The sequence below is a fragment of the Numida meleagris genome, chromosome 6 (assembly GCF_002078875.1).
Source record: "Numida meleagris isolate 19003 breed g44 Domestic line chromosome 6, NumMel1.0, whole genome shotgun sequence".
Taxonomy (NCBI): domain Eukaryota; kingdom Metazoa; phylum Chordata; class Aves; order Galliformes; family Numididae; genus Numida; species Numida meleagris.
In genome coordinates, this window is record NC_034414.1 from 6,320,938 (window position 1) to 6,348,516 (window position 27,579).

A 27,579-nucleotide genomic window follows, 5' to 3' on the forward strand; every position below is an offset into this window, starting at 1 on the left:
AGTGATGTAGCTAATAAAAAGACTAATACCAGAGTTATTTTGCTCTCATTGACAAGAATGTTTTGATGGCATCTTTACAGCAATGACAAATAATGATAGTTCTTCATAGGACATCTCTGATCTTTCGAATGGACCTTTTCAACGAGCATACTTTCAGAGGGAACTACTTTCCAAATGTGTATGCCAAATCTGTATTGCTTTCCAGCAGTAATCACTCCGTTCTGCATTTAACTATGCCAGTAGAGGTGAGAAATTGCTGTGATAGATTAGTGATAAGGAGAAATGGATTTGGCTACTAAATAGCAATGATGACCAACCAGGTACCAAGAAATGTGAAGATGTTTTCTTTAGGAAGTAATGTAGAATTTGAGTCCAAGTGGGAATGCTTGTGGTATTCTAACAAACTGTGAAACCAGAGTATGCAAGACTAGATGGCTGTAATGTTATTTGCCATGCTCAATGGATTTTTGATATGTGAATTACAGCCTGTGTAAATTCATCTGTTTAAAAATTATGTTTCATAAAAAGAAACCCTGAGGCTGTAGTCTTCTTTCAGATTGCTGTGCTTGTGTTTAGGATAAGCCTATGTAAACCAAAGGCATATATGCAGGCTTTTTGAGATAAGAATCTACATTCCAGCAACAAGTAATTATACAATAAACAATTAACTGCTCTAATAAATACAGTGTTTTTATTGAAAGGCAGACTCATTTTTGAGGTTGCGGTTGCACTAACTATGAGCTGGGCGTTGTTTAAAGAATAAAATAAAAAGTCATCATATACTTTGATTATTCTCGTGATAGAGGTAAGGAGGAAGTTTATTCAAGTAGGTTTACTGGAACGTAGAGATTCTTGTAGGTAACAAGTTTTCTGAGGTGTAGTTGTAGAGGTTATTTTGTGTTCACTCTGAACTGAGATTCGGCAGTTCTCTAAAATACATATACTGCTGTGAAAGTCAGCACGTGCAATTGATAAAGCGCAATAGCTGAGGCTTCTCGTTCACTTTTAAAGAATTTTTCATTCCTCATGCTCATGCCTTAGCCTGGCATCTGGAGCATATGAGCACTCCTATCCTCTGAGCGGATGAGATGGAAGATGTGTCTGCTGTTAGTGCAGCTCAGGCTGGAAGCTAAGCTCAAAGCCTAAGATGTCGTGTCCGTTATAGACAGGCTTCTGCTGTTAAAATGTGTAGAGGTCACGGTACTGTTTCAGGCGTATCAGATCTCTGCTGCCTACTCTTGTCATCTCAATGAAATGAAGTAAATCCAGTAGTGTTGCCAATTTTTATATTATGTGGTGACTTCCATGAAAGTTTCCCATGATGTCACGATTCCTGGCATCGAATGTTCCAATTTTCCCTTGTGCAGAGTGACTGCCCCCTCATCCCAGGGGATGCGGAGGGTGAGTGAAGTCCCTCACAGCTAACTGCAGGGAGAGCTGTGGGTTTAGTTGTTCGCGTCTTTTGGCATCTGGTTACAGCTGCGTTTTGAACAGAAGCAATCTCATATGAACACTGAAGTAAGTATCAGCCACCTGTAAGCTTAGCATCAAAAGGCAAATTACGCTGGCTTACGTTTTCTCCCTTTGAAAGTGCCACACAGAGCTTGAAAGTGTTGGGATTTTGTTTTGCTTTCTGCTCTTTTTTTTGGTCTTTTTAGTTGGAAATCATTAGCGCTTCTGGCCAGGTCCTAATGTTGCTCGATATTTAGTTTGCATTTCTTTATTTCCCGCATTACTGCTTTTGTACCAGCTTAGACACTCTATTTTGTGCTTGCTTCCAGATAAGCCTGATCAAAACATGTTAATTTAGATGCCTAATTCCCAAACTTTAAAAACTGTAGATCGTTCACTTGTTTGTCACTTGCCAGCGCTCTCGTTGTCAATTTTGATAGTGTCGTAGTTGTACCCTGTCTCTATAGCTGCATGGTTTTGTTCATAATGTTTAATTTCTTCCTTAGCTTAAGCTATGGAGGAGGACATCCATCACATTCAGAAACAGATCTTCACAGACAGACATACACAGCTTCTCATCAGCTTCCTGGATACTCTACTACACACCATCCTACTGGTAATTGGCTATATTATGAGAAAAAAGTTTAATTACTCAGTTTTTAGGTGTATTTTATGATGAGAGGGATTATTAAACAGATGGTGGCAAATGGTGTGAGGAAAGCTGATTTTGTAGTAAAAAGTTAACAGTTGGTTAATAGCTTTTATGAAAATGTCCTAAGTAGAAAGGAAAACACAAGGGGTAGATCTCCTCTGTAACTTACTGTTAGTTCCTATGTTCTTGCACTTTAAAATACAGCTTTTCAGATTATGTCATAGGCAAAAGGGCCAAACGTTGCGTTTGCCTCAAAGCCAGCTGCAGAAATCATGCCGCTTCTTTCAGACTAAAGCAAATAGAATAAATAATGCAACTAGGAACGTAATGATGTAAGTACTTACGTGTGCAAATTAAGACCCAGTGCTGGAGGAAAAGTTAAAATTCATTCTAAATATAGTAGCAAGTTAAGCTGTATTAGGTCTGTGTCTGCATCAGTCTGTGCTCCTGGTGACATCCTGCCACCGTGTAAGCAGAAGACAGAGCATGATCTCTTACCCCTCACTTTGCAACCTTGTTTCCAAGGGAAAGATAGCTGAGCTTGTGGCCTGGCAGGTATTTGCAGTCTCTTGGCCGGGACCCTGATCAGCATGATGAGGGACAGAAATTGCAGGAAACATCCCAGGCTGCAGACCCTGTAATCTTGACAGAATTTTAGCTGCTCAAAGCTCTGCAACCTATGTGTTATTTCCCATCTGACCCCCAGCCGTTGAAGGGTATGGATAACAGTTGTTGAGACAAGGAATGAAGCCAAGACCCCATTTCTTGTGCCAGTGCCACGGGGAATTGCAAACTGCTTTAAGCTGCACAAAAGAAAATATTGGTACAGGAGAGCCGAACCCATTTCAGAGAGGGTTCTGAATGTTTAAAGAGTTCACGTAACAAGTGAAACAGCGAATCCCATAATGAAGGGAGAATTTTTATTGATGGACCTAAATTTTATTTCAGAGCGTCATATTTGATAGACATTTAGTAATAGATATTTTAAAATGTATCACTAAGTTCCAGTTTACAGGTCTAACACTACGAAATGGTTAAAACGATGAAGAATGAATGTACTTTAATAATGTTGCTAATGTTCATAGGTTGTTTTTAGTGGACTGTGAATGTGTATCCTTATTTGGTTGAGCTTTTTATAAGAAGTTTATCTGAATTGTCTAATTGCTTTGTTTCATTTCCTCCTGGCCCCTACCTAGGTCTTTCAGGAATTTTTGATACCGGTATGCACACCTCTGGAAGTAACACTAAGGAAACTTCAGTTATGAATTTTCTCTCTGCAATTGAGTCTCGCACCGCTCAGGCAGTCTCTTCAGGATCTACACTTTTGCCACAATTCAGGGCTCCTTCCTGGCAGACAGGTGAAAAATCTCTCATGAAATACAATTCTGTGGTGACTGTGATTGAACATTTGGGACTATTTGAAACAAAATTATCCTACCAGAAAAGGCTACGTCTTCCACTTCTTTTCCATCTTGGTATTTAAAATCTCAAAGTCAATGAAATTGTATTAATCTCTAAGCAGAAGATGTCTAGATGGGCAGGATTTAATTTTATCTAATTACTCAAATTCATTATCTGACGTTCTGTTTGGAATTAGCCTCACTAACACCCTAGCAGACTTTTCATTCTCAAACTCTGTTCCCTGACATAGTTCTTCTACGATAGTACCACTGTAAGTCTGTGTAAAACTTTAGCCCTTTGTACACAAGTAATGACCAAGGCTTTTCTCAAACAGAGGGCCTGAGGCGCACATTGCATTGTAATCAGCGGTTTAATTCAAAAATACACAAATATGCCATCTTTTATGGCAGACTGACTGCCTTCTGTAAACTTCCCCCATCTGTCAAGCCTTCTGTGCAGAGCAGGAAACTTTGCATATTTGGAGCTCGCTATAGACAGCCACACCAAGATAAGTGTTGCTGCTGCATCTGTGGTAGCTTCAAGTTATGCTTAATCTTACGCAGTGATTGTGTGACTGTGCGGTGAATCAGAGCTATTCACTGATCTGACAGAAAACGCTCTTTTTTCCTCCAGTGGGTTAGATTTCCACACTTTCAGTAGTAGGAAGGGCTTGGAGAACTGAAAATCAATAGTTAAAATAGGAGTAAATTGTTCCCCTTCTTTGCCCTCTGGATGCCCCTACCTTTGCGTAGTGGTAGCGATCGGTAAATGAGAACTCACTTGTACATGATGTTGCAGTTTCTTAGAGCAGAAAAGAAATGCATTAAAACACTGCTTATGCTTTCTTACTCAGAAAGACCTTATTGTTGACTTGCGAAAAATACCTTCAGTATCATATCTCTTCATATCATTGTATGTCTTGAACCGAAAAGAAGAAACAAAGACTTTCTTTCGCAGTTTCATCTGACACTTCCAAAGTCATTTTGTGATTAAGTTGCAGAAGTGTTTTATAATGAAAATTAAACTTTTTCCTGAGATGTTTGTCTCAAGACAAACTTTATTTACTTGACAGGTTTTTAAAATTCTATTTATTCTTTAATAATCCATTACTAAAAGCTATTTTAATTGTCTGAGAAGAATTGAAAATAGCCAAATTATACCCGTGATATTACATTTTTCCACTTCACATGTATTTGTAAATATCTCAGTGGAAACGGATCACTTTACAGATTCTTTTGCAAAGAACTTAATCCTCTTGGAAAATAAACTTGCCTTCCTCATTTGCTTTCACATACTTCAGAAGTAGTACATAAACTTTACCAGTACCTGCAAGTCACAGGATAAAAAAGGGGAATGATAGGAGTCGCTGCTGCGAGCACCAAAGCTTACAGGGGAATTTTACACTGCCATTTAAGTTATATAATAGTGTATTCTCTTAGCAAATGTTTAAGCAAGTATGTCACAGCAAGGCTAGGGTGCAAATAAGTAGTATTATACCTTTCACTTGGATGTGATATTTCATTTAAAGAAGCTTGCAAATAATTTATTCATTCTCTTGAAAGCTAGAGCCTCCCTTTTAAAAATTATACATAGCTGTTCCATTGTATGCTCCAAAATGGTGTTTCATATGAAGTGAGTTAGAGAAGTATTGGAGAGGGTGAAATTGCTCCTGTAATTCTGTATTACAATTGGTACGGTGTAATTTTGTTTGCTTACAATATATTAAAAGTGTCCAGAGTTTTTAATCAGTTGTCCTCTACTAGGAATTCTTTTAAAACTCAAACAAAAACTAACAAAGAGCCTTCAGTTTAAAAACAGGCTTATTCTTACACCATTTTTTAATCCAAAACTTGCATGATAAAGATGCATGTTACTTTCTGTGAGCAACCTGCTCTAGGTGTAGAATTTGGAATTCATACTGAACTTTGCTTCTCGTTTGGAGATTACCCACAATAAGTGCTTCTCTTTATGTTTTTGTTGAAAAGCATATTGATTCTAGAGATTGTTATGTTTGTAAGTGTTTAAGACCTTGCAACAAAATAATTTATAGAAATGCAGAGTTGTAACTCGTAAAGCTCCCTTACGTTCTTTTTCCCTTTATGTTTTTTCTTTCTTTCCAGGTATGCATTCCTCAGCAGCCACAGAACTATTCGTTACTGGAGCGTTGCCAGCCTCTGGAACATTTCCACCGACATCTGCTTTATCGGCATATCAGCATCCCAACACATTCAGCAGTAGAAACTTTGCTACTACTCCTTCTCTTACTCTTCAAGATACTACTTTCAGTGCTACATCAAATGGCCTCTTAACTACCCATGACCCTTTATTACAGATTAAAACATCACAAGGCACTGTTCCAGCTGCTTTGACTTTTGAGCGGCTAGGCAGTTCTGTTTTAAGTACCAGTATACCACCTCAGTCATCAACATATCGTTCTGCTCAAGAATCTGCACCCCATCTTTTGCAACCTCAGTTTAGTTTGTTGCCTTCAACCATTGGAGGAGCTCAGCAGGTTTCTCAGGCATATAGCACGTCTGTCTTTACTGGTTCCACTGCTTCTATCGATAGAGCACTTCAGCGAGAATGTAGTGTTATTAAACACCATCAGCGGCCTTCAAGTACTCAGTCTGTTCAGGCTCAATTGACTGTTTCACAGCATTCCTTACACAGCTATTTAACGAGTACAAGTGGAGTTAATTTTCAGGATACATGTAGGCACTCAGCATTATCCTGCAGTCCAGTTGGAGATGTTACTCAGGTGAGCAACGGAGGACCACAGCAGAAGACTTCTCAAGTCACAGTGGAACTTGCTCAGTCTTATACATCTGCAATTCCATCACCTGGCTTTCCACCTGCTTCCACAGCAAAAGTGAAAAACTGTTCCACGAAACAGCCTCCAAGGTCAACGAAGACCCCCAAACCTCAGAGCATAGCTCCCACTGTGCAGACACAAAGCTATGCCAAAACTGCACAAAACCAGAGTTCTGTCATTACAGGCCAAGCACAGATCTATTCTACAGCACAGCTCCCGAGCCTGTTGTCAGTCAGCCAGTCCCAAAATTATATTTCTTCCCAGGCTCAGAATGTGCCACCTGTCAGTCACTCACAGGATTTCTCATCCAGCAAAGTTGAGAAGCTGCCCACGTTGTACAAAACGTTGACTTTTTCTGGGCAGTCACAAACTATTACTTCTGATAGTCAAACTCTAAGTTACTCCTCAGACGAACAAGTTCTGACTTCAGTTCCAAATGAGAACTACTCTCCGCAGACGAGGGAACTTTCTTCGGTCAGCCAATCTCAGAGTTACTCTTCTAGTCACTCTCAGGGTTTATCTCCAGTTAGCCAATCCCAAGTTAGCTTTTCATCTCAGTCGCAAGTTTTATCAGCTGTCAGTCCTTCAGAAAGCTATTCTTCAGGGCAGTCTTTAACATTAACATCACCTTCTCTTCCCTTTTCTGCCTCTCCTCGGATACAGACTCTTCCAGCCTCGAGTCCTAATCAGAGCTATATTTCTTTGCATTCTTCTCAGAACGCTCAGTCACAAGAATCCTCCTCACCGCAGTCTCAAAAGTTTCTGCCGTCTGTCCAGTCTCCTCCTTTTGCATCCCCAGCTCATTCACAGGCACTGCAGAACAACAGGCCTTCCTCAGAAACAAAAACATATGTAAAAAGGAAATCAGACTCTAACTTGTATGCATCATCAAAACAAGAAGAAGAGTTGTCAATGCAGGATATGCAGGCTTTGCAACGGCAAGCGTCTCTTGAATCTTCCACCCAAAGGCTAACCGATGGGGAGATCGGTGCTCAGGATGCATCCTATCGGGTCTCAAAAGCAGATGACAGATACTCTCAAAGCGTAATCAGAAGTAACTCTCGTCTTGAAGATCAAGTTGTTGGACTTACCCTTCAAGGAACAAAAAAAGACGAGAGAATGGCTAATACTGTGGAACAGCTTTCCCAACACATTGGCCATATCACTAATTTAAGCCATGATATGAAAAAAACAGCTAATTTAATGCAATCAACACAAGTAAATGTGAGTTCTAAAGAACTAAACCAGCAACATTCTCTTATGCATAAGGTACATGAAAGTAAAGCTTCAGAGCAGCAAGGCCAAGTCATTAGTACGACTCCGCAGGTGCAGCCTCATGCTTTAAGGCACGGTCATCATCTGTGTTTGCCTGGTGCACAGGTGCTTCTGGAGTCAACCTGTGACTTGCAGATTCTGCATCAGTCCATACTGCAGTCAGGTTTAGGACAAGCGAAGGCATCGCCACAAGTGCAAAGAATACAGAGTCCTCAACAGGTGACACACCCGTTCCTTCAGATGGATGGCCATATTATTCAAAGCAATGGAGGTCATTCTCAGCAACAGCTTCATACTCAAAATTCGGAAGTAATGAAAATGGACATTTCCGAGCCCTCAAAACCACTACAGCAACATTTGACAACAAAAGATCATTTTACTCAGACAAGTCAACATGATTCAAAAAATCCGTTTGTTTCTCTTAGTTCAATATGTTTCCCAGAATCTATGCTTCTCAGCGACGAGAGGAATATACTGTCCAATGTAGATGATATCCTGGCAGCAACAGCGGCAGCCTGTGGAGTGACGCCGTCTGACTTTGCCAAATCAGCATCTAACGATGAGGAAATCCAGCCTGTTGAAAACAGTGAGGAGTCTAAAACACAGTTCCGATCAATGGATGTAAGACATGTATCTTCTGGTTTCAATGCCTCGCCTGCTATAGTTGGAAAGCCAGCAAGTATAAATAATATTTCTCTTAATGGAGGCCAAATCACTATAAATCTTACACCAGTGTCGGCTATACAGACAAAAACTGTGAACCTTGATCATCAGCGCATTGACACTTCTGATCAAAGTGTACCAGCAAGAATGACCTCTCCCACTCTTGGCCATGGTCAAGAGGAGCAAGAACAAGGTGCTGTCCCGGTTAAGAAACAGTCTAGTATCAGTCGTGAATCTGAAGAAGATAACGATGTTTCTACTGATGGCACGCTGAATGCGAGAGACCTAGATTTTGTTTCAAGCGGTAAGAGTCTAAGTGAAGAAAGTGCTGCTTCAGAGAATGATTTTAATATGAGCGGTGATGATGGTACAGTAGCAGGTAACCAGTCAAAGGGTCCATTGCAATCATTGCCTGTGCCCCAAAGTGGAGCTGAGGAGGAATGCCAGGATTTAAGTCAAGGGAACCTTCAGAAGAAAAAAAGCAAAGGAAAAAGCCAAAACAAAAGCGCTGCAGAAGAAGATAGTGCAATTCAGAAACAGATAAAAAGAAGTGGACAATGTAAACGTCAAAACTCAAGAGGAAATGACTCTTGTCTGATGTACTCTTGTCCTGTTTCTGAAAGTTGTTACGATACCTACCAGCATCAGGAAAGAATGAGGCAAAAAATTAAAGAAGTTGAAGAAAAACAGCCTGAAGTCAAAACAGGATTCATTGCTTCTTTTTTAGACTTTCTCAAGTCTGGACCTAGGCAACAGTTTTCAGCTCCAGCTGTCCGAATGCCAAACAGGACTAGGCGACCAGTCACCCAGATAGTTCGTGGCCCTTGCCTACAGTCACCCACAAAGCCTGTGCCAGCAGCAGCGCCTGCAGCTTCTGAGGTCATTGGAGAAAGCCCAACCAAAAAAGCCGATGAGGAACTTAAGAAAAACTTAGAAACGTTGCCTTCATTTTCTTCTGATGAAGATGATTCTGTGGGAGGTAACCATGATCTTCAGAAGAGCATCTCTACTGCATTGTCAGCCCTGGATGATTCTTCTGACAGAAAGAACAAGTCAGGTAAAACAGCTGCTGCTAGTGCATACGTTGGAGAATTCTCTAGCTGTTGGGGTGGGGAGGGGGATGGGGGAAGAAAAATCTTGGCTATCTTTAATTCAGGTAAATGTTTTGGTTTACTTTGTTTTTATTTGCAGCCATAATTAAGAGTTGTGTTCAAAAGCTGTGCTGAGTACGACCTAAGCTAATGCTGTCCACAGTTGGAAAATGTGTCGATAAACTTTTTCATGCTGCTTATATAGGACTCTTCTAATGCTGAAAAACTACTTCAGCCCAGACTTGGAATCCTGTGTTTGTTCTCTCCTTTGTCTTAGAATGCTCAGTGTGATTGTCGTCCGTAAACCTCAACAAACCATCACATCCAGTGGTTTTGAATGTATTTTCATAGAGTAAGAGAACTAGAATCATTGCTGCCAGCAAAGGTTAAGTTCTTCCAGGGTAGAGTTGAATGTTTGCTTTCTGTGGTGCTCCAGCTGCACAGAGTATGTTTATGAAAGCAAATTTTACGCTTTTAAACTGAGCATTGCTAAGTTAGCAAGTCATGTCCAAGATGGGAACCATTTGACTTGGATTTCGGCAGTATTTATCAGGAGTATTGTAGTTTCGTGTTCATCTGTGGCTAGCAGAACAAAAGCTGGGAAAGGTTGTTTTGGGCAGGAGGACAGACAGCAAGCACCGATGACAGCATTAGTCATGTTTCCATCTATTTGGCTCTTCAGTTCCATTTGTATTACATCTGTGCTATATGTTACACTCTCTCCAATCATAGCTTTTATTTGATGCTGCTTTGTTTTGAAGTATTTTTGACATACAACATGTTTTTGCCTAACTAGATCTTTTCAGTGAAATTTGTTTTCTCTGGTAAGCAATTAAAAACTACCCAGTTGATTGCATAATCGTACTAGTAAATTTTAGAGAAATAAGCTCTCAATTTAATAAGCATTTTAAACAAGAAAGCGGTGACTTCTTTTTCCACCTAGAAAGCCAAAATTTGGACAGTTCCATGGTTTGAGCCTCTCTTTCTGATTACGTTAACTTTCCTAAGTCACATTGTACGTACAGCTTCCTAAGGAAGTGTTTCAGAGGTGTTTTTGTTGTGTGGGTATTTGGATTTGCAAGGGTTTGTTTTACAGCGCTGTGATACCTTTATTTTTAATGAGGATGTAGTATTTATACTAGCAGATTATTTAATTTGCCTTCCTGTTTTGTTGTGAACAAGAGTTTGTACAAAATACGAGATACTTAATAATGACTTCTTTCCTACCTGCTAGTGTTCTGCAGATTTTCTAGTAATTCCCTCTTCTCTCTGTTTTTGCACACAAGTATGGAAAGACAAAAATTAAAATGCGGTCATTTGTGGCTAGTGTGAAGTAGTACATATACGCTAACGTGCTGTTCCGAGGGAGATGTAAATATACTTGGGGAACTAATAATACTGTGTCTGATTAAAGCTGTTACAGTCTTCAATGAACGAATAAAAATATTTCTAGTAATGGGATATGATAAATCCAGAAGAAAGTATTTCATGGCTTAGCAGCTTTTAGTGAATTGATATATTGAATCTTCATATGTGGTATATAGCTTTTGTATTGACATGGTAATTTGATATTTTCTTATTATTACTTTTTACGAAAATGTTGCATTTTTTCCTGTTTTGTTCAACAACTCAACAATTAACAGTGATTGCAAAATAACTTTAAAATGGCCTTCTTAAATTTGAAGGCAGTTTTCTAAGCGATATTACTAATTACCCTGTGGCTTATTTCATTTGATTTCTTTTCAATTAGCAAATAAATGTTGAAACTAATATGTATAGAAGAGTATTATGTAATACCTGAAAGCATCCTAATTTGTTCAGGTGGGAAAGAATGATTATTTTGAAGGATGGGAGTTTCCTTTGGCACTGGGGCATAGTGAAGAATTTCCTTTTTTTTTTCTGTCAGTTCTCATTACTTCTGTTAATACTAAAAATTATCAGGATATTACCCAAACTGCAATCTGAAACTTCCACTTATGTTACTACAAGATATAATTGATAAATGTCCAAAAGCTATAGGGCAAATGTTCTCATATTTCATGTGTATTTCTCTCTCCTTAATCCAATTTAAAAAGTCCTTACCTACCAGCAGACTGGAAGCACCATTCAATGTTGTAAGGTTTTACTGTCGTATTTGCGTAGTCACACAAAGCACAACAGTATTTCCTGTTGAAGCGTCTGTAACTTTGAAATTGTTTTCTGAGGCATTAATTGTTGTTATTTCTAGATGCTAATAGATTTGAGTGTAATACAATCAGAGGCATATTAGCTACATCTCAACTTTGTTAATGGCTTAGTCGTGACCAAGTTAACAATCGTATTCAGCTCTTCACATAGGTGTTTTGCTTAGAATATGTGGTTTTTATATGTGTTGTAACAGGAAAAAAAATCTAGTTCCCATCCATGTCGTTAATTCTTGATAACAATTTTTTTTTTTCTTCAGAAGCTGAGAAAACGGCCGTCGTTTCTGCTGCCTCTGCTACTGCTGTAATAAAGCAGGAATTGCCGCAGATAACGGCTCCTGTAGTCAGCCTGCAGGAGAAAATGAGTTCAGCTGACTCCTCAAAAACAGGTCAGCAGGATGCTGGGACTTCAGACCAATTAGCAAAGATCCAGGCAACTGTTGCAATAGAAGGAGGTACTGAAGAGGAGAATACCGACAGTGGAGGAGAGGGCATGTACAGAGAACGTGATGAATTTGTAGTGAAGATTGAAGATATAGAGGCGCTAAAGGTAATGTAAATACTTCCTGTGAGCATGGGGAAAAAGCCCAACCAATGCAAAACACCAGCAGACCTCCATATTAACTTAGCTTCAACAAAGTGCTACGGATTGATTTTCTGCTGTTTGCTGCCAAGTTACCTCAAAGGTAACTTGGGTGGTTTATGAATATGTTTTGAATGTATATGACCCGTTTTATCCATAATAATGTAAGTCTCTGTCTTGGTAATTTCTCTTAGAACTTGGAGTTAAGTTTTTATTTTTTAATATAACAAAAAATTTTCACAGGCTATTGAGACTCCATTTTTTAAAATTATTTTTGGAAGATCTTAGTAGGCTCTCAGGGATAAGATGTTGGAAAAATGGCTTTTTTGTGTGTGTGTAAAGTCTTGGAGTTGTCTTTTTTCTTCCTTGGGAGAGGTTCTGATTGAACGGCTCCATAAGTTTCAGTGGTTCCATTGAAATGGTTTCCATAAGCGACCAGTACAGATCTTCACGGGAGCTTGTGGGAAAGTTCCTTATTGCCTTTTCTTACTATCACTCCATTTCAAATTCTAGTGGATGTTTACCTTTTCTTTTGCTCTTATCATAGCCGGCAATTCTCTTATCGTTGCTTTCTCATATTTTTTATTACTTATCTGTGTTCATCCTCTCAGGCTAAAGTTTTAAATTAATGCACGTAGCTTTATCACATTAGTGTGACCAGCTTTAAAATAAAACATTCTCTTGTCATTTATAAAACTGCTCAAGTTTTGTGGATTTTTTTTCTTGTTATTTAAATATTCCTTGGAAAGTGCTTCTATACTTGATTGTATGTTCTCCAGAAGGAGTTTTTGAGTTAGTAATTTGAGAATTCTCATTAGAGGTAATAATTTCAAATCTATTTTCAATATAATTTGTTTTTCTGAATTATTTGAGCAAGAAAAGTATTCTGAAGTCAGTTCTGGATTTAAGTTGAGCTGAAAACTCTTCATTCATTTGTACTGAACACTCCTTTTTCATGTTACTGTGAGCATCCCCCTGTAATATCATAGGTACTGCAGACTTCTGCTATGGAATATCGAGTGTCCTGGAAGCTTTTTTTTTGCTGCTTGTTGCAACTCTTGCGTTTTTGTTAGAAAAACATTTAATAGAGCAAATGGATACAAAATTTGAAACGTGTCATATCGTTTGAAAAACTGCAGTTTTGTGGCTCGGTTGTAGGATCTGCTAGCTCTGACACTGAGCGCAGGCAAAGCTGTTTGGCACAGCTTCATCACTCTGAAGGTGAAGTTTGGAGATCATTATGCTTACTGTGGTACATGTCACGCTATCTTAATAAAAATGGCATGTAATAACTGAGCAGTTGGAATTTGAATTACCTATTTTTCCATTTTATCCCTGGATAACTTGCTCAAAAAACATAGTGTACAAACGCACACCTGAGATGAGAACAAGCATTGTTATTAGCAAATAATTTTCTGTTCTTACAGCTTGCTTTGCAAACAGGAAAAGAGCCTCCAGCTATTTGGAAAGTACAGAAGGCCTTATTGCAAAAGTTTGTTCCAGAAGTGCGAGATGGACAGAGAGAGTTTGCTGCTACCAACAGCGTGAGTCTAAACATTCCTTATGAAGCTTCATGACAACTAAATTCCTTAATGGAAGACTGGGAAGCAAAATAACATGCAGTTCTGACATAGCACCCTTAGGAAGCATCCTTGCAAAAAAAACTGTTTTCCTCCTACTCTAAAATTATTTCATAATATATGAATGGGTGGATTCTTACGGATTCTTGGCTTTGGGGCATGGATTCTTTGTTATTGTTGACTCTGGGTGAAGGAATAATTTTTCACAACTGGACTAAAGTAAGTGGAAGCAGCCTCGTGAACCAGCTGCTCTCCAGGGGAAGGATACATACAGGGTAGAATTTCAACAAGTAGCCCTTTGCCAGAAGGGAATCCTGGTAACAGTGAAGGTGGGGTTTTTCAAATAGAGGGTCACAACAAAGCCCAAAGTACCTCCAGCCTCTTTTTCTCATTTTAAGCATTATTTGGAAACCCGCAGAAGAATTCCTCTTAAATTTTAACTGCTGTAGGAGGGCTCATCATTGTATATGAACAGATTGTTTTAAAATATTCTGCTTTATTATTTAATTGTAAAACTGATTATACCTAGCAGAAGCACTTAAATGCTTTTTTTTTTTTCCTCCCTAGTATCTTGGCTATTTCGGGGATGCAAAAACAAAATACAAACGAGTGTATGTGAAGTTCATTGAAAATGCAAACAAAAAGGAATATGTTAGAGTATGTTCAAAAAAGCCACGAAGCAAGCCTGTGCAGTCTGCAAGGTATTTTATTTCAGCTTCTTTTTCATTGTCATGTTTTTTTTGTATTAAGAACATATTGTAGTAAACAAGACTTATAACTCAGTGCTATTTTAATTCATCTTCAAGTGGAAACTGTTCTGTTTTAAGAAATGAGGTGTAAATTATTGGCATATCCAGACTTCCTTACTTGGAAGGCATGGATTGCCGTAATTGTTAATTTCAGAGGTATTAGAGCTCTGTGTGCTGTATGATTTTGTGTTCTTCTGTCCTGTTACTCAGCGTGTGGATCGAAGCCTACAGCCATAATGTTTTTGTTTGTTTGTGTCATTTTCTCCTCCGTTGTTCATTTTGCAAGTCAGGTATGCTTTTCCAGGTTGCTTTAGTGACCAGCCTGACCCAGTATACTGCAAGTATGCTTGCAAACGTTTTTGTTACTGCATTTTGTGTTGGCTGCACTTTTGCATAACGTTATAGATCTGCATTATACAGCCTTTTCTGTGCATTCACGCTGAGTTCATTTTGTCTTCCCACAGCTTCAGATGCTATCAGAGGATTTTCTTTCTCTATGGCTTTTCAAATTTAATGTAGATTTTTTTTATCAGATGTTAGTAAACAGTAATAAAAAATGAGCGTTCTTCCTCCAGGAAGTGGCTCAGTTCATAAGTCCAGTTCTTTGCTGTCAAAGAAAGCATTTCTGTCAGATAACTGATTTTATGAAATAATCCTGATCTACTGACAACTAGCTGGGATTTTGGTATTTTTTTTCCTCTTCGCCACGGAGGACTGTTCCAGGACCTGTTCATCCAGTGCTCTGAAACAATATTGTCTTCCAGCCAAAAGATGATCAGGATTAGCTTGTACCCATATTTTCTCTTTCCAGTACAGTGTTTTGACTTTTATTTCTGCTTTTCCCCAATGTTCTTACTGCATGATGTATTTTGGGAGAGCAATCAGATTCCATCTTAGTATCACTAAGCTGCATTAATTCCTCTTTGAAGAAAAACTTTCCATTTTTCAAATCATCCTACTATCATCTATTGTTTCCACCCATTTCAGTGGAAAGTCTTCATTTCTGTCACATGACTAGAATTATTCACAAGATTCTGGAAGATATCAAACGTGTTAATAGTACATTTCACTGCTTTCCCATTTGAATGAGAAACCATGCTTGACACTTCCCAGACCTGTATTCATCCCATGTTCTCAAAACTGTATTGCATTGATACTTAGCAACTGACTACATCACACAGTTTTGTTCTGTTGTTTCCAGGTGATGAGTTCTCATATTATGCCAAGTTGGTATTAGTCCTAAAGTACAAGCTTTCTATTTCTGATATTAATTTCCTATTTCCTGTTTTGAGTGTGAGGAAGAGAACAGAGAGGAGTTTTCTTCTTCCTCCTTGCAGTCCTCAATACGTGTTGTTTCTACTGCAATGATCATCATTGTATTGATACAGTACCCAAAATTCACACTGTTAGCCGAGCTCATTAATTACTATTTGTAGTACTATATATTTGTTCAAGTCTGTCAAGTCTGATTTTTTTATGTCTTTTTTTTGCCCCAAATATTGCCCCAATCTTCCGTAGCTTATAAATTTTAAGAATGTTGGGCGTTTTGAACTTGCTGTGCCTGTCTATCTAGCTATAAAATTGACACTGTTTAATTATAGATAGTTGAGAGTAATTATTAAGCATCATATCAAAAAAAGTAGCAATATAGTGCATATGTCCTAATTCCTAGTTGCATGTGACAGCAAAGTAAGTATATATAGTTCACGAGGAATATCTAATGGTTAAATAAGCCAGCAGCTCTTCTGTTAAATCCCAGATTTGTGTGGTAATTGCTTCAATAAAGATGTTATTCATGCTGTTGCAGGACTATTCATTGCAAACCTAGTAGTAGCAACAACAAAACTCCTGATCCACCAACACCAAAACCAACAGCAACAAAGGTCCCTTCTGTGAAACCCAAAGCTAAGCAGCCAAAAGTGAAGGCTGAACCACCACCAAAGAAAAGGAAAAAGTGGAAAGAGGAGTTTTCATCTTCCCAGTCTGATTCTTCACCTGAGGCCCAAAGTGATGAGGATGGTGAGTGATACGCTGCAGTTAGCATCTCAGCCTATTTGAACTAACTGAAAATCATCTTGCAAGTTGTTCTTAGTAGCCTCACTGGGAAAACTAATTAATTAATAAACTAACTTGACAGTGCCATGCAAAATGGAGTGCAACAGTTAACCTCCACTGTAACTTACCAATTAAATATATTTTTACTACTTACACGTCAAGTCTGAAGTATCCCAGTGAAGTTATTCGTTATTCCTTTCCTCTAAGGCTTTCATCTACATAAATGGAAAAAGAAATGCCTAAATCTCCTAGAATACCATCATTTGAATATGGGTAGTTGAAATTGTACATACAACAACAACAACGTACCATTTGTACCTGATTTGTTGTTTGTACCTGTTTTAATATGTGCATAGTTTGGCCGTTATTTCTGATTGTAATGGATTTTAATCTCTTCAGATACCAGTAGGGGTCACTTATGTTTTGTTTTATTAGAGAGAGCTTCCAGTTTCAAAAAGCACAAAATATTCACGGAATACTTAAGAAAGAACAATCACCCTATTCCCATTAATTTTCAGAGCTTGTACCTCCAGCTCCATTTGTTACTCGCTTTCTGAACACAAGAGCTATGAAAGAGACCTTCAAGAGCTATATGGAGTTGCTTGTTAGCATTGCCTTGGATCCAGACACAATGCAAGCCTTGGAAAAGAGCAATGGTATGCTTACAATTTGTATGATCGGTAGATTTTAAGGTTATTCATCTGTAAGGAAAACCAAACCAAGCAAACAAAAAAAAAGCTAAGCTTTTAGCTACATATCTATGTCTGAAGATCACTTTATGCAAATGACTGCATAATTTGTTTGCGGTTTTGGTTTTCTAATGCTTTCTCTGGCTTTGGTAACACAGTGGGTTTGGGTGGTTTTTATTTCCTTATTTGTTTTGTTGTCCTATCTACTTAACATTTATGTTCTATATTTACTGCTTGTGTAATGCAGTTCAAGTTCAGATTAGGGTAGGTGCACATGTGTACGTAAATGTATCTATGCACTGTCTATTTGGGGAATCAAAGCAACTCAAATGCTGTTCTGTCTGCTTTGTTAGATCTGACTTGTCAGGTCTGAGCTCTTTGTTATCTTTTAAAATCCTAAAAGCATTTACTTCAAATTACAGCATTACAGGTATGTGCTTTTTAATGTAGATAAACTGCCTTCTAACTAGGTAGTTCTGATCCCTTCTACTATTAAAAATAGGGTTTTTCACGCTTCAGGAGCTTGAAATTCTGATCAAAGACGATTGTATTCTGTTTTCCCATTAGGGAGAGCATTTCTGATGGACTTACTACTAGAGTGGATTCCAGAAGATAAAATTGAGAACTATTCTATTTCTCAAAAATTAGCAGAACACTCATGTATAAAGTTAAAGGTCCTGAAAAAACCAATTATTTCACCTGTTGAGTTGCATGTTGTTGTTTTCCACCATATTCAGTTCACCTGTATTTAAATTAAATTAACTTTTTTTCTTTATTCTTCTTTCCCATTTTGCTCTGGTTATCCATCAGTGTACTTAGCTCAAGGATCTATATACCCTGTTAATTATGTCAGTAGTCTCACTGAAAGCAAAAACGTTGACTTCATAAACAAGAGTCCACTCGTATCAGAGAATGTCAAAAACATATTTTGTCTTCTGCCAATATTATTGCACAGTAGAGGATTGTTTAGTAAATGCTTTAAGATTATATTGCTCTACTGATTTTTTTCCTTTCAAAGTTAGAGAAGGATCTGAGCAGCAGTCAGCAGTTAAGCTGCAAGATATCTACAGCAGCCTGATGGGGAGGGAATTCTCAAACTTTTAAAATCTGTTTATAAACCGATTACATTATTTGACTTTCACATTTTATGTTAGTATGTAGAAGAATGGATTCAATAGGTGTCTTATATTACTGTGTGTCTCTTAATCATGTGTTACTTTTAAAATTGTCATTTAGATGAGCTACTTTTGCCTCATATGAGAAAAATTGATGGCATGCTGAATGACAATAGGAAAAGGCTGCTTCCCAAATTACGCTTGGATAATACTTTCAAGGTATTCTCTTAAAAATTCTGCGTTTTTTTAAGTAATACTATGAGCCAGTCATTGAATGCATACCATGCAGACACAACCAAAAAAAAAAAGTTGAGAAGGCAAGTTTGTAACAGAAGTGAATATGGATTTGAAAAGAGAGGTGCTATAAATTCAGTGCATGTGTGTAGCATTTGGAGAACATTTCTGATTGAAAAGTTAAAACCACAAAGGTAAAGTTCTAGTTTTGCTCACCATACTTTCTCATTCATTTTCAAATACTTTTCCTTTTAAGCTTCTAAAGTTTTCCAAAAGGAAGTCTGTTTGCTGTCCTTCTAGAACTGCTGGTTAAGTTTATTAACAATTTATTGCTTAAAAATCTTAATACAATTTTACACTAAATAGCTGTACCATGGAACAGATGCCTGGACCTCTGCGAAGGAGATAGTGCGACCAGAGTAACTTGAAGCCCAGACAGAACGACCAAAGAACAACTCATGTGTGAACTGTTTGACATACAGGGAAGGGCTGCTTATTTTCAAAACATAACAGACCCTCAGAGAGGCAGGATGTATTAGCCCTCCATTTTTGCTTTTTGTTTGTGGTTAAAATTCTGTGTTAGTAAAATACTTCTTAGCTGATACATTTAGACCTGTCTGTGCGGAGAAGATAGGCCAATTAAAGTAGGCTGTACTTTATTAACAAATTAACTTTTCTTAATTTCTAGAGTTCTAGTTACATTCACAGTACACACAAGATGAGGAGTAGCTTATGTTTTTCTTTAGTTAAAGGGAAAAAATAATAGTATCCTCTATAATACTGGCATATAATTAAAGCTTCTTACTCAGTTGGAGTTCATAACTAATGTGATAACTTTGTGTGTTCACTTAAGAGGCAGATTATGAATCGTATCTCCTAAATTAGCTTAGGCCTGAATTTCACAATAGGAGCTCAGGATGTTGATGGCGTTCTGGGTCTGAGTTAAGGAATCTGCTTGTGATTTAAACTGCAAGATAAAAACCTTATATGTTTGTCTTCTGTTGTGAAAGTACCAACTTGAACTCGATGTTTTAACAAAAAAAAGAGATAGTGCAACACTGATGTTTGTCAACACATTTGTATTGGTGAGGAAAATGCTTGATACTCCTTTAAGATTCAGGTTAATGTAACAAGGAGTAAAGCCTGCTTCTGTTTCAGCTGAATGAGGCAATGAAAAAATGAGCAGAAAATATCACTATCATGAGTGTCATTTAGTTGAAATATTTTTAATATTCTACGCTATAAGCACAAATTAAACAGTTTTTTTCACTGTAGAGTTAATATGAGATATTTTAGTACTGTATTACTAATGAAATCAGGCCCTGAAGTTAGCAGTCAGTGGCCGCCCATTCTTGAATTTTTCATAATCCATTTTCTTTATATGCTCTCTTTAAAGAGCGCTTTGGAAATTTTTCCTGAACTAACAGTGATCACTCGGGATTCTAAGACAAAAAGTGGTGGAGCATCTGTGTCTAAGATCAAAATGAATGGTAAAGCTTACAACAAGAAAACACTGAGGGCTTCAAAATCAACCACTAAATTAGCACAGGTGAGTGTTCAAAGAGTTTATTGCTACCACCATCTGTTCTCCAGTGTGATAACCATGTTTGTTTGAAACACTGTTTTATGTATGAGTTTTTTTATTCTAGGTTTAACAAATATATAATCTTGATTGAATGAAATGCTTTTTTTGTTTGAAATAGAAAGTTAAATTCCAGTCATTAATATATTTTAAAGTTATTGTCCATAAGATAGAACCAAATATTTCAAAAGGAGTCTATTTAAATTCTTGAACTACAGTGTGTAGTTTATATGCGTTACGCTGTAACATGGTGGAAAGCACAGCAGTGACACCATAGCAGCAAAGTACCAGGCTGTAGCAAGTGAGGATATGCTCAAATGCAATAGCTGTGGGCACAGATATTAAAAGAAAGAAGCTGCTTACCCTTGAACACCTCAAGTACACCAGGATCTCCAGCAAGAGCCACTTGCATCCCCTGTGCCAACCCTTAAATGAGGTCTGGGAAGGGGTGGATCCCAGCTCCACCCCTTCTGGTCCCTCAAGTGCATTGCTTGCAGCTGAGCTCCCCTGGGTTGGCCCTGCCTTCCTACCAGGTGCTCCATCATTGGTTTAGGCCTTGACTCAGCATTTCCGCTACATTGCATCTTTACTATGTTTAGACCCAAATCCTCTTATCCTGTGCATTTATGCATTTATCCTGTATATTTGTACAGGAAGTCTTCTGTGGCAACCACTCAAGTTTGCAGAAAGAGGAAGTAGTAGTATGCTACCTCCCTCATGCAGTCAGGAACTGGTCTGTGCAGTTGGATGGGAAGGGAAAAGCTTGAAATGTACACATTCTTTGTTTCCATAGCATTCTTGGAGAGACACTGTAATAAGGTTTTGCTCGATACTGGCCTGTTCTTAACTCACAGGGGCAAAAAGTGGCTAGATAAATGACATCTGGAAAGAGCTGATCTATACTTCCCTAATGTACCATCTATATGCTTTTTGGCAGTGCAATTATTTTGTTGGAAATAGTTAACCTTTGGTAATTCCTGCAATGGTTATCAAAGTGGTGTCTTACTAACCCTAGACTTCAGTTGTGGCACATCCGGAAGGACTGAAAGCATTCTCAAATCTAGTTTTAATAAAATAATTTTGCAGGGAATGTGGAGAAAGGAGGTAATGATAATATATTATATATTACAGTGCACCAAAATATGTCAAAGCAATTATTTGAATGAAGTATTCCATTTCTGAACTGTTGAAAAAAAAAATTACTTACAAAATGACATGTCTGTCTTGTCTCTGTCTTGAAACATAATGTGAATTTACCTGAAAAAAACTGTTCTTTTTGCAGGAGTTTACAGTAGATCCAGAAAAAATACAGTTGTATTCTTTGTATCACTCACTCCATCATTACAAATATCACATATATCTGACATGTAAAGAAGAGGTAAGTGTTCCCATTTTTCTGAGATATTTTTGCAGTTGTTTGGGAAGTCGAAATATAGAAGGACTGTTGTACTCTTGGAAAGTGAGTATAGATTGCCCTAAGGAAATAATGAAATCTACAAACAAAGGAGTACGCTGAGTGCATATGTTGCCCCTAAAGGGCTCTGCTGCTCAGAGACGAGGCTGAGGTTTGTGTGGAATCAGTTTGCGTCAGAGTAAGTTAGCATTCTTCACTGTTTTCCAAATGAATTAAATGAATTTTATCAGCTTATGTAACTCCTGAGCTCTAGAAGGTACTCTTGTCTTAAAATGCCCCCTCGTTTCTGTTTTTCTGCAAATCCTTGACTGAAATATTCTGGGTAGCAGAAACACGAGATTTGAAGTCTGGCTTAGCTGTTAACAAAAGCGGTTTGGGGAGGGGTTTTCTTTATTTTTAAAGCGTAGAAGTTTTCTTCCAAGGAAGGGTGGTATTTATCTGCAGAATATTAAATAAAAACAACAAACCTGAAATACCGGCAGTCTCACGTATATATGTGTATGCGTTTCTCTCTCTCTCTTCAAAATAGATTTCTTCTGTTCAGAAGAAGAGCGCAGATCTAGGACAGGAAGAGATTGTGCAGCTGTGCATGAAAAATATGAAATGGGTGGAGGATCTTTTTGAAAAGTTTGGTGAACTTTTGAATCGTGTCCAGCAGAAATGCTCATAACAAAAATGTATTCCAAATCTCACATTTTTCTACGGCACTAATCTGATGGAACAGAAAGCTCAGAGAGAGGCTCTGATTTCTTTCACAAAGCCAGGCTGCGTTCTTGTTCATAGGCAGTTTTATTTCTCTTTATGGAACTTTGTGCCTTGGCTCTTGCTAAGGAAAAGCGATGCTGCCAAGGAAATCAGCCCTTTGGAGATGGAACTAAACGTAAACCTAACCACATTTTTAACCTGAAGAATTTTTTTTTCTGTTTTGTGAACTATTGGATAACTTAGTTTTATTTTCAGAAATGTTTTTGACAAGTGATAAAGCATGCACTACATATACTTTTTTCTTTATTGCTAAAAAGATATCAACACTTAAAATACTACAGATTTTTCCATCTCTGACTAAGCAACAGAAAAGTCAGCGTTGGGGTACACGTGTCTGGCTACCAAATTGAGTTTTGTACATTTTGTGAACAGAGCCGGAGTGACATCAGTTTCTGCGAACATATATTGCCATCACAAAATCCAGAAATGTCATGATGCTTTATGGACTCCTTTTCTATTGTCATGTTCAGGAGACTGAACGTGGAGTTGGTGCAATCCTATGACTGCTTTTTTTGTGTGTCAAATTATATTGTAATGAAAGACAATGACCTTAACTATTTTCCCTGTTTTGAAGAAAAAAAATATTTTCCTTTATACTGCGTTTTTTTTTTTCTTTTGGAAGAAAAAATTCAATTGTACATTTTATCTCACTAATAGTTGTATTTTTCACAGAGAAAATATTGTGGTTAAAATTGTTTCATGTATCTTTGTAATACTTTCCATTGTTTTCAGTAAATCCCATTCATTTATATGTTGATTTCATATTGTAAACTATATATCTCGAGGTAACCCTTTTGTTTATACAGGTTTGCTTCAGTGTTAACCAGAATAATGCATACTAGACTAGTTTTGCTTTAAGTGTAGTTGTGTTAGACACTGCAAGTATTTTCTGATACGTGGAAATAAATTTCTTACTAAACTAGCACTTGATTAACTGAGAGTTGAAATGAGGAACTACTATATCTTTGTCAACAAAGATTGCTGATTGAATGGACTATATGCAGTGTTAAACACAGCTTACCTAGTTGTTTGTAGAACTGGCAGTTGCAGAGCTGTTCTCTTTTTGGTGCCTTTCAAGTCTTCAGACGTTTTCTTGTAGCTTTTCTTGTCCCTCCAGTTCAACAGTAGTGCCACTAGTCACACTCAGACAATGAATGTAATGGGCTCTAATCAGGAGAACATTTTCTTTAAATTTGCCAACAGAATGCCTTACTGAGTCATTCAGAATGGATATTTACTGGGGTCCTAAAAAAAAAAAAAAAAAAAAAGTCATGTTGTTCTTTTCCAGATAACATAGGAAAAAAGAATAATTCCTTTGTCCTTTAACTGCCACTTAGTGCCTTAATTTCAGCCAAGAAAGCAGGGTTCACTATTCATTGGCCAAATGAAATAATGTTCATTGCCATGTGACCTTTTTTCCTGATGTCTGTTTTTATCCTGTTTAGTTGTTAAATATTCATTAGACCTTAGAACTATAAAGAGTTTAATGAATAGATGTAAAAATGCAATTATTTGATCTTGAGTAATCAAATAGGTTTGAATATTAAAGTATGTACAGAATTTTAGCTGATTAGTTTTAGAACCGTATAGGATGTTTACCGTATTTCCAAAGCTATTCATCTTTTAAAAGCAATAATTCTCCTTTAAAACTTGTATGCAGACTACAGTGAACAGAGATGGGTATGTACCTCTGCCTTTTTTAAAGCCTCGTCATAATGCTTTTGCTTTAAGAACGGAGGTCGCTATCGAGTTACTAGATGTGTTATGCTACTGTGATGTCTACTATAATCAAGGAGAGTGAAATGGGCTTTTATTTAGGAAGAATGTGCAGAATGTCAGAGCAATTGTGAAGCTAATTCATTTTTATAGTGTAAAGAAGGGTAGACACAAGGGTTGAAGGGTTGCGGTTGTGTCAGTCATGCTGTGTTGAACCTAGTAGGAGCTAAAGTTTGTGGTTAATACATGAAGCAGAGCTGCCAGCATCAGTAGTGATCAGCTGAAAATCAGTTTACTGTAAATATGCAAACTGGAGACATAGAAGCATTGTGCCTCCTGTACTATTTAATCTATAGTAGGAGTTCCCAAATTTATTTAGGGTATTCCCTTATTGGCAGGGATGATTGGCAGCAGTAGTTCCTGGCTGCATAGATACAAGAGGGATATTTAATTGCACAAATGGAGTTCTCTTGTCTCCTTTTGGTGAAACAACATAGTTTAGGGTTTCCTGAGCTGTAGTTTTAATAACGGTTAGGATGCAGACTGGGGGAATGGGAGTTGGCTCCTTGATTGTATAGTAAAGAACTCATCAGACTTTGTGTCTCACATCCCTCCCTCGAACAACTGAGAGCAACTAACAGAGAGATCTTTTTGCTTTCTGAACGATTTCTGTACCGCTACTTTACAGCTCCTCTAGAGTTTTGAATCTAGAAGTAGGTTTAGGAAGCAGTTTGTCTTCATCCAAGTCCTTAGAAACCGAGGAAAAAAGAGATGCAAGAGTTTTGGAGTAGTTTGTCCCTATTTAACAAGAAGGTGAATTCTAGTGATAACCATCTAGATAAGTAAATGAAAATGGCCAGGATGCTCTGCACTGCTGGGGAGGGTGACCTGGCTTATTTTTGGCTGTATTATTCCCCAGGCCAGTTAAACAAGCACTGTGCCTGTAGAGACAGAAAGAACTTGTCCGTAACTGCCCCAGACTACTGCAGATGTAATAGAGCTTCTGTCTTTGTCGTGGGCTACAAAAATGGTGGCTGGATTTATTAGTTTACCATTGAGGATGATTAAAAGCATGGAACTCTCAAGTGTGTGAAGGATCATAAACAAGAATAGAGTTTTGTTAGTGGGATTGAAAAGGTTTTTTTTATACTGAAGCAAACTTAGAAAAAATGTCAATGTACAGATTATTTTTCTTGCACAAATACTTTGTTTTGTTGCGTTTTAGATAAGTCTGCACCCACACCTCAATCTTCTGTCTCTTTCTTGAAGCAACAGAGATGTCCTTATCTTTTAACATCTAACAGTGGAAATTGAGCGCTCACGTCTGCAAGAGAAGATGCACTAGGAAGGAAGAAAACCCTCTTTAGACTATGAATTAGCAAAGCAGAAAGTAAACTAATTGTGTGATGAATTATTATTTTTTAATTCCACTGTCAATTCCTTTAGTATGGCATCCCTGTTTACATTGGGTTTGTTTTTTATTGAAATACAGTATTTCTCTTGAAGGCAGGTTTTCTTTGAGATGCTACTTCCAAAGTTTTGCTAACTAAACATCGGAGACAAAATTGGATTGAAAAACTGTTTCTGAAAATGGCTAAGGACTTCGGGATCTTCAGAGTTCTGTGACGTGTATCGTATTCATATGTTGTCTAAATGAAATACTACTTTTTAAAAAGGCAAATCGTACAGGCTGTCTTCCAAGTAAATGATTTCCGTAAGGGAAATATATTTTAAATATTATTTAAATATTTACTACTATTTAAAACAATTTTAAAACAGAAAAGCTAAAACTATGGTCACAAAATGTCAGTGTGTCATTGGTCGTTTCATTTCTCATTGCTAACACGTGACATTTGGTCTCATACTCTATTACACACGCGTGCATTGCAGTGTGCACGTTCTGTCATATCGTATTGTTTAAGCTAATACTAACATGTCATTGTTAACAAATGCATGTTTTCTGCATATCTCCTCTACGTATGGCAAAAAAAAAAAAAAAGAGGCTAGGGCTAATAACAGACACTTTATACGTTCTTAGTCCAGATTTTCAGGTGGTCCGTAATACAATGTATGGAAATGTGAAAAAGGACACATTTTTGTACCATTCATGATGTTATTAACTAAACCCATTAAAGTGAAAACACTTTTTAAACAAAAACCTCATAACGCTGAGTCATTTATTGTTATAACTATTGAATCTTGAAAAGCTAGTTTGTTGGGGAGAAAATGGCAATTTAGACTATTTTCTGATCTCGAGGTGAAGAAAAACTTCTAGTTCTTTTTTACTATGTGACATGGATTGAGGAACTTTTATTACATTTCTGGGTTCTAAATGCTTTGCATTCATTTTCACAGTGTATCTGCCAGGTCTTAAACTGATGTGAGAAATGATGAGCCAGAAAACTGGGGTAAAAGAGAGATGACTTCTGTGATCCAGGTGCTTTTTTGGTATCTTGTTTTCTTTGTGTTCTTTTGCTTAACATTGTTTGTATGTTCTTGTGGGGAAAAATGGTGGTAGAGGGTTTTTGTCTTTCCCCCTGCCTCCTTCACTGAAAGGGAACTGCTCCAGTTACTTTCTCAAGAATCTTTTTGCTGCACACAGAGGGCTGAAATCCCACGTAATCTCGTTGCTGGCCATAAGATATATGGTAGGCTTTCTCTGAGCCACTTTCTTGAACGAAAAAGTGAATGCAAAGGGCTAAAATATTTTTATAATGGTTCTCTGTGTAAAAGCTGCTTCCCAAACCAAAATTCAATTTAAAATGCTGCTATGCTTATTTTTCCGTAGGTTTTTCCAGTTCAAATTATTATCGGATTAAGTCTCTGTTGACTTATTCTACATGTGTTACTTAAAATCTTAAACTATATAATTGGGAGTATATGCCATAGCATTTTGAGCCTTGTAGGCCTTGTGACTTTAAGTAAAATCATGTTGCTTTGCATCCTCCTTTCTACCTCTGGTGTGCGCTAATATGATTTCTCTGTGCGTTACTTATGTATCACGTTTTTATAGCAGCAACAAAGTAGATGGCGTGATCACTGAATAAAAGCTAACGCATCCATGTTTTATCATGTGGTTAGGTCACATTAGTAACTTATTCAAAGCTGTGGGAGAATGAAGATTTCACTGAGTAAAGCAGCTTTGGTGGATTCTGAAGCCTCCCAGCTTGTTGCTTTTGATCAGCATATAGAAATTACTATCCTTATAACTTTGGTAACAGAAGAAAAAATAAGAGAATGCTCTTTATTTGCTTCAGTGCAAGGTCCAACAGTTGTTAAACAGCCAGAGAGATCGTTTGACTACATTTAATGGACTTTGCACAAAGGAAGCTGAAGATAAAGCTCACGTGTGAGAATCCAAGTGTCGCAATTCTGGAATCAGCTGGTCAAAAAAGAAGAGAAAAGAAAAGGTACTTGGCCACGAATTATGTTTTAGTTCTGCAAGTTAGCTTTAGCTGAGTGACAAGAGCCCTTTCCCATCGTAAACTAGGGGCCTGACAAAACATGACACGGTTGTTGACTCCTGCACATTGTACAGTAACATAAAAAGTGAATTATGGATTAACGC

At 37.6% G+C, this 27,579-nt stretch overlaps 1 protein-coding gene across 4 annotated transcripts; it reads left to right on the forward strand.

The window, feature by feature from the left end:
• Positions 352 to 26,010, forward strand: QSER1 (glutamine and serine rich 1). Of its 4 annotated transcripts, XM_021401666.1 has the most exons (13): positions 352 to 1,518; positions 1,959 to 2,068; positions 3,301 to 3,462; positions 5,626 to 9,312; positions 11,790 to 12,079; positions 13,540 to 13,656; positions 14,260 to 14,393; positions 16,249 to 16,460; positions 17,015 to 17,152; positions 18,422 to 18,519; positions 19,931 to 20,083; positions 21,399 to 21,494; positions 22,060 to 26,010. In XM_021401666.1, the coding sequence occupies exons 3-13, from the start codon at positions 3,327 to 3,329 to the stop codon at positions 22,198 to 22,200; spliced, it is 5,202 nt and encodes a 1,733-aa protein (XP_021257341.1). In that variant the 5' UTR covers positions 352 to 1,518; positions 1,959 to 2,068; positions 3,301 to 3,326; the 3' UTR covers positions 22,201 to 26,010. The 4 variants fall into 4 exon arrangements, with proteins under 4 accessions (XP_021257341.1, XP_021257339.1, XP_021257340.1 ...); XM_021401664.1 differs by having other exon boundaries at positions 352 to 2,068; XM_021401665.1 differs by having other exon boundaries at positions 352 to 2,068; positions 11,793 to 12,079.

What these genes read in the sequence shown, in the direction of transcription:
- QSER1 (XM_021401664.1), top strand. Translation starts at nt 1,924, where the DNA reads ATGGTTTTGTTCATAATGTTTAATTTCTTCCTTAGCTTAAGCTATGGA. An exon ending in AAGATATAGAGGCGCTAAAG is followed by an intron (nt 12,080 to 13,539) that starts GTAATGTAAATA and finishes CTGTTCTTACAG; the next exon opens with CTTGCTTTGCAAACAGGAAA. An exon ending in GGCCCAAAGTGATGAGGATG is followed by an intron (nt 16,461 to 17,014) that starts GTGAGTGATACG and finishes ATTAATTTTCAG; the next exon opens with AGCTTGTACCTCCAGCTCCA.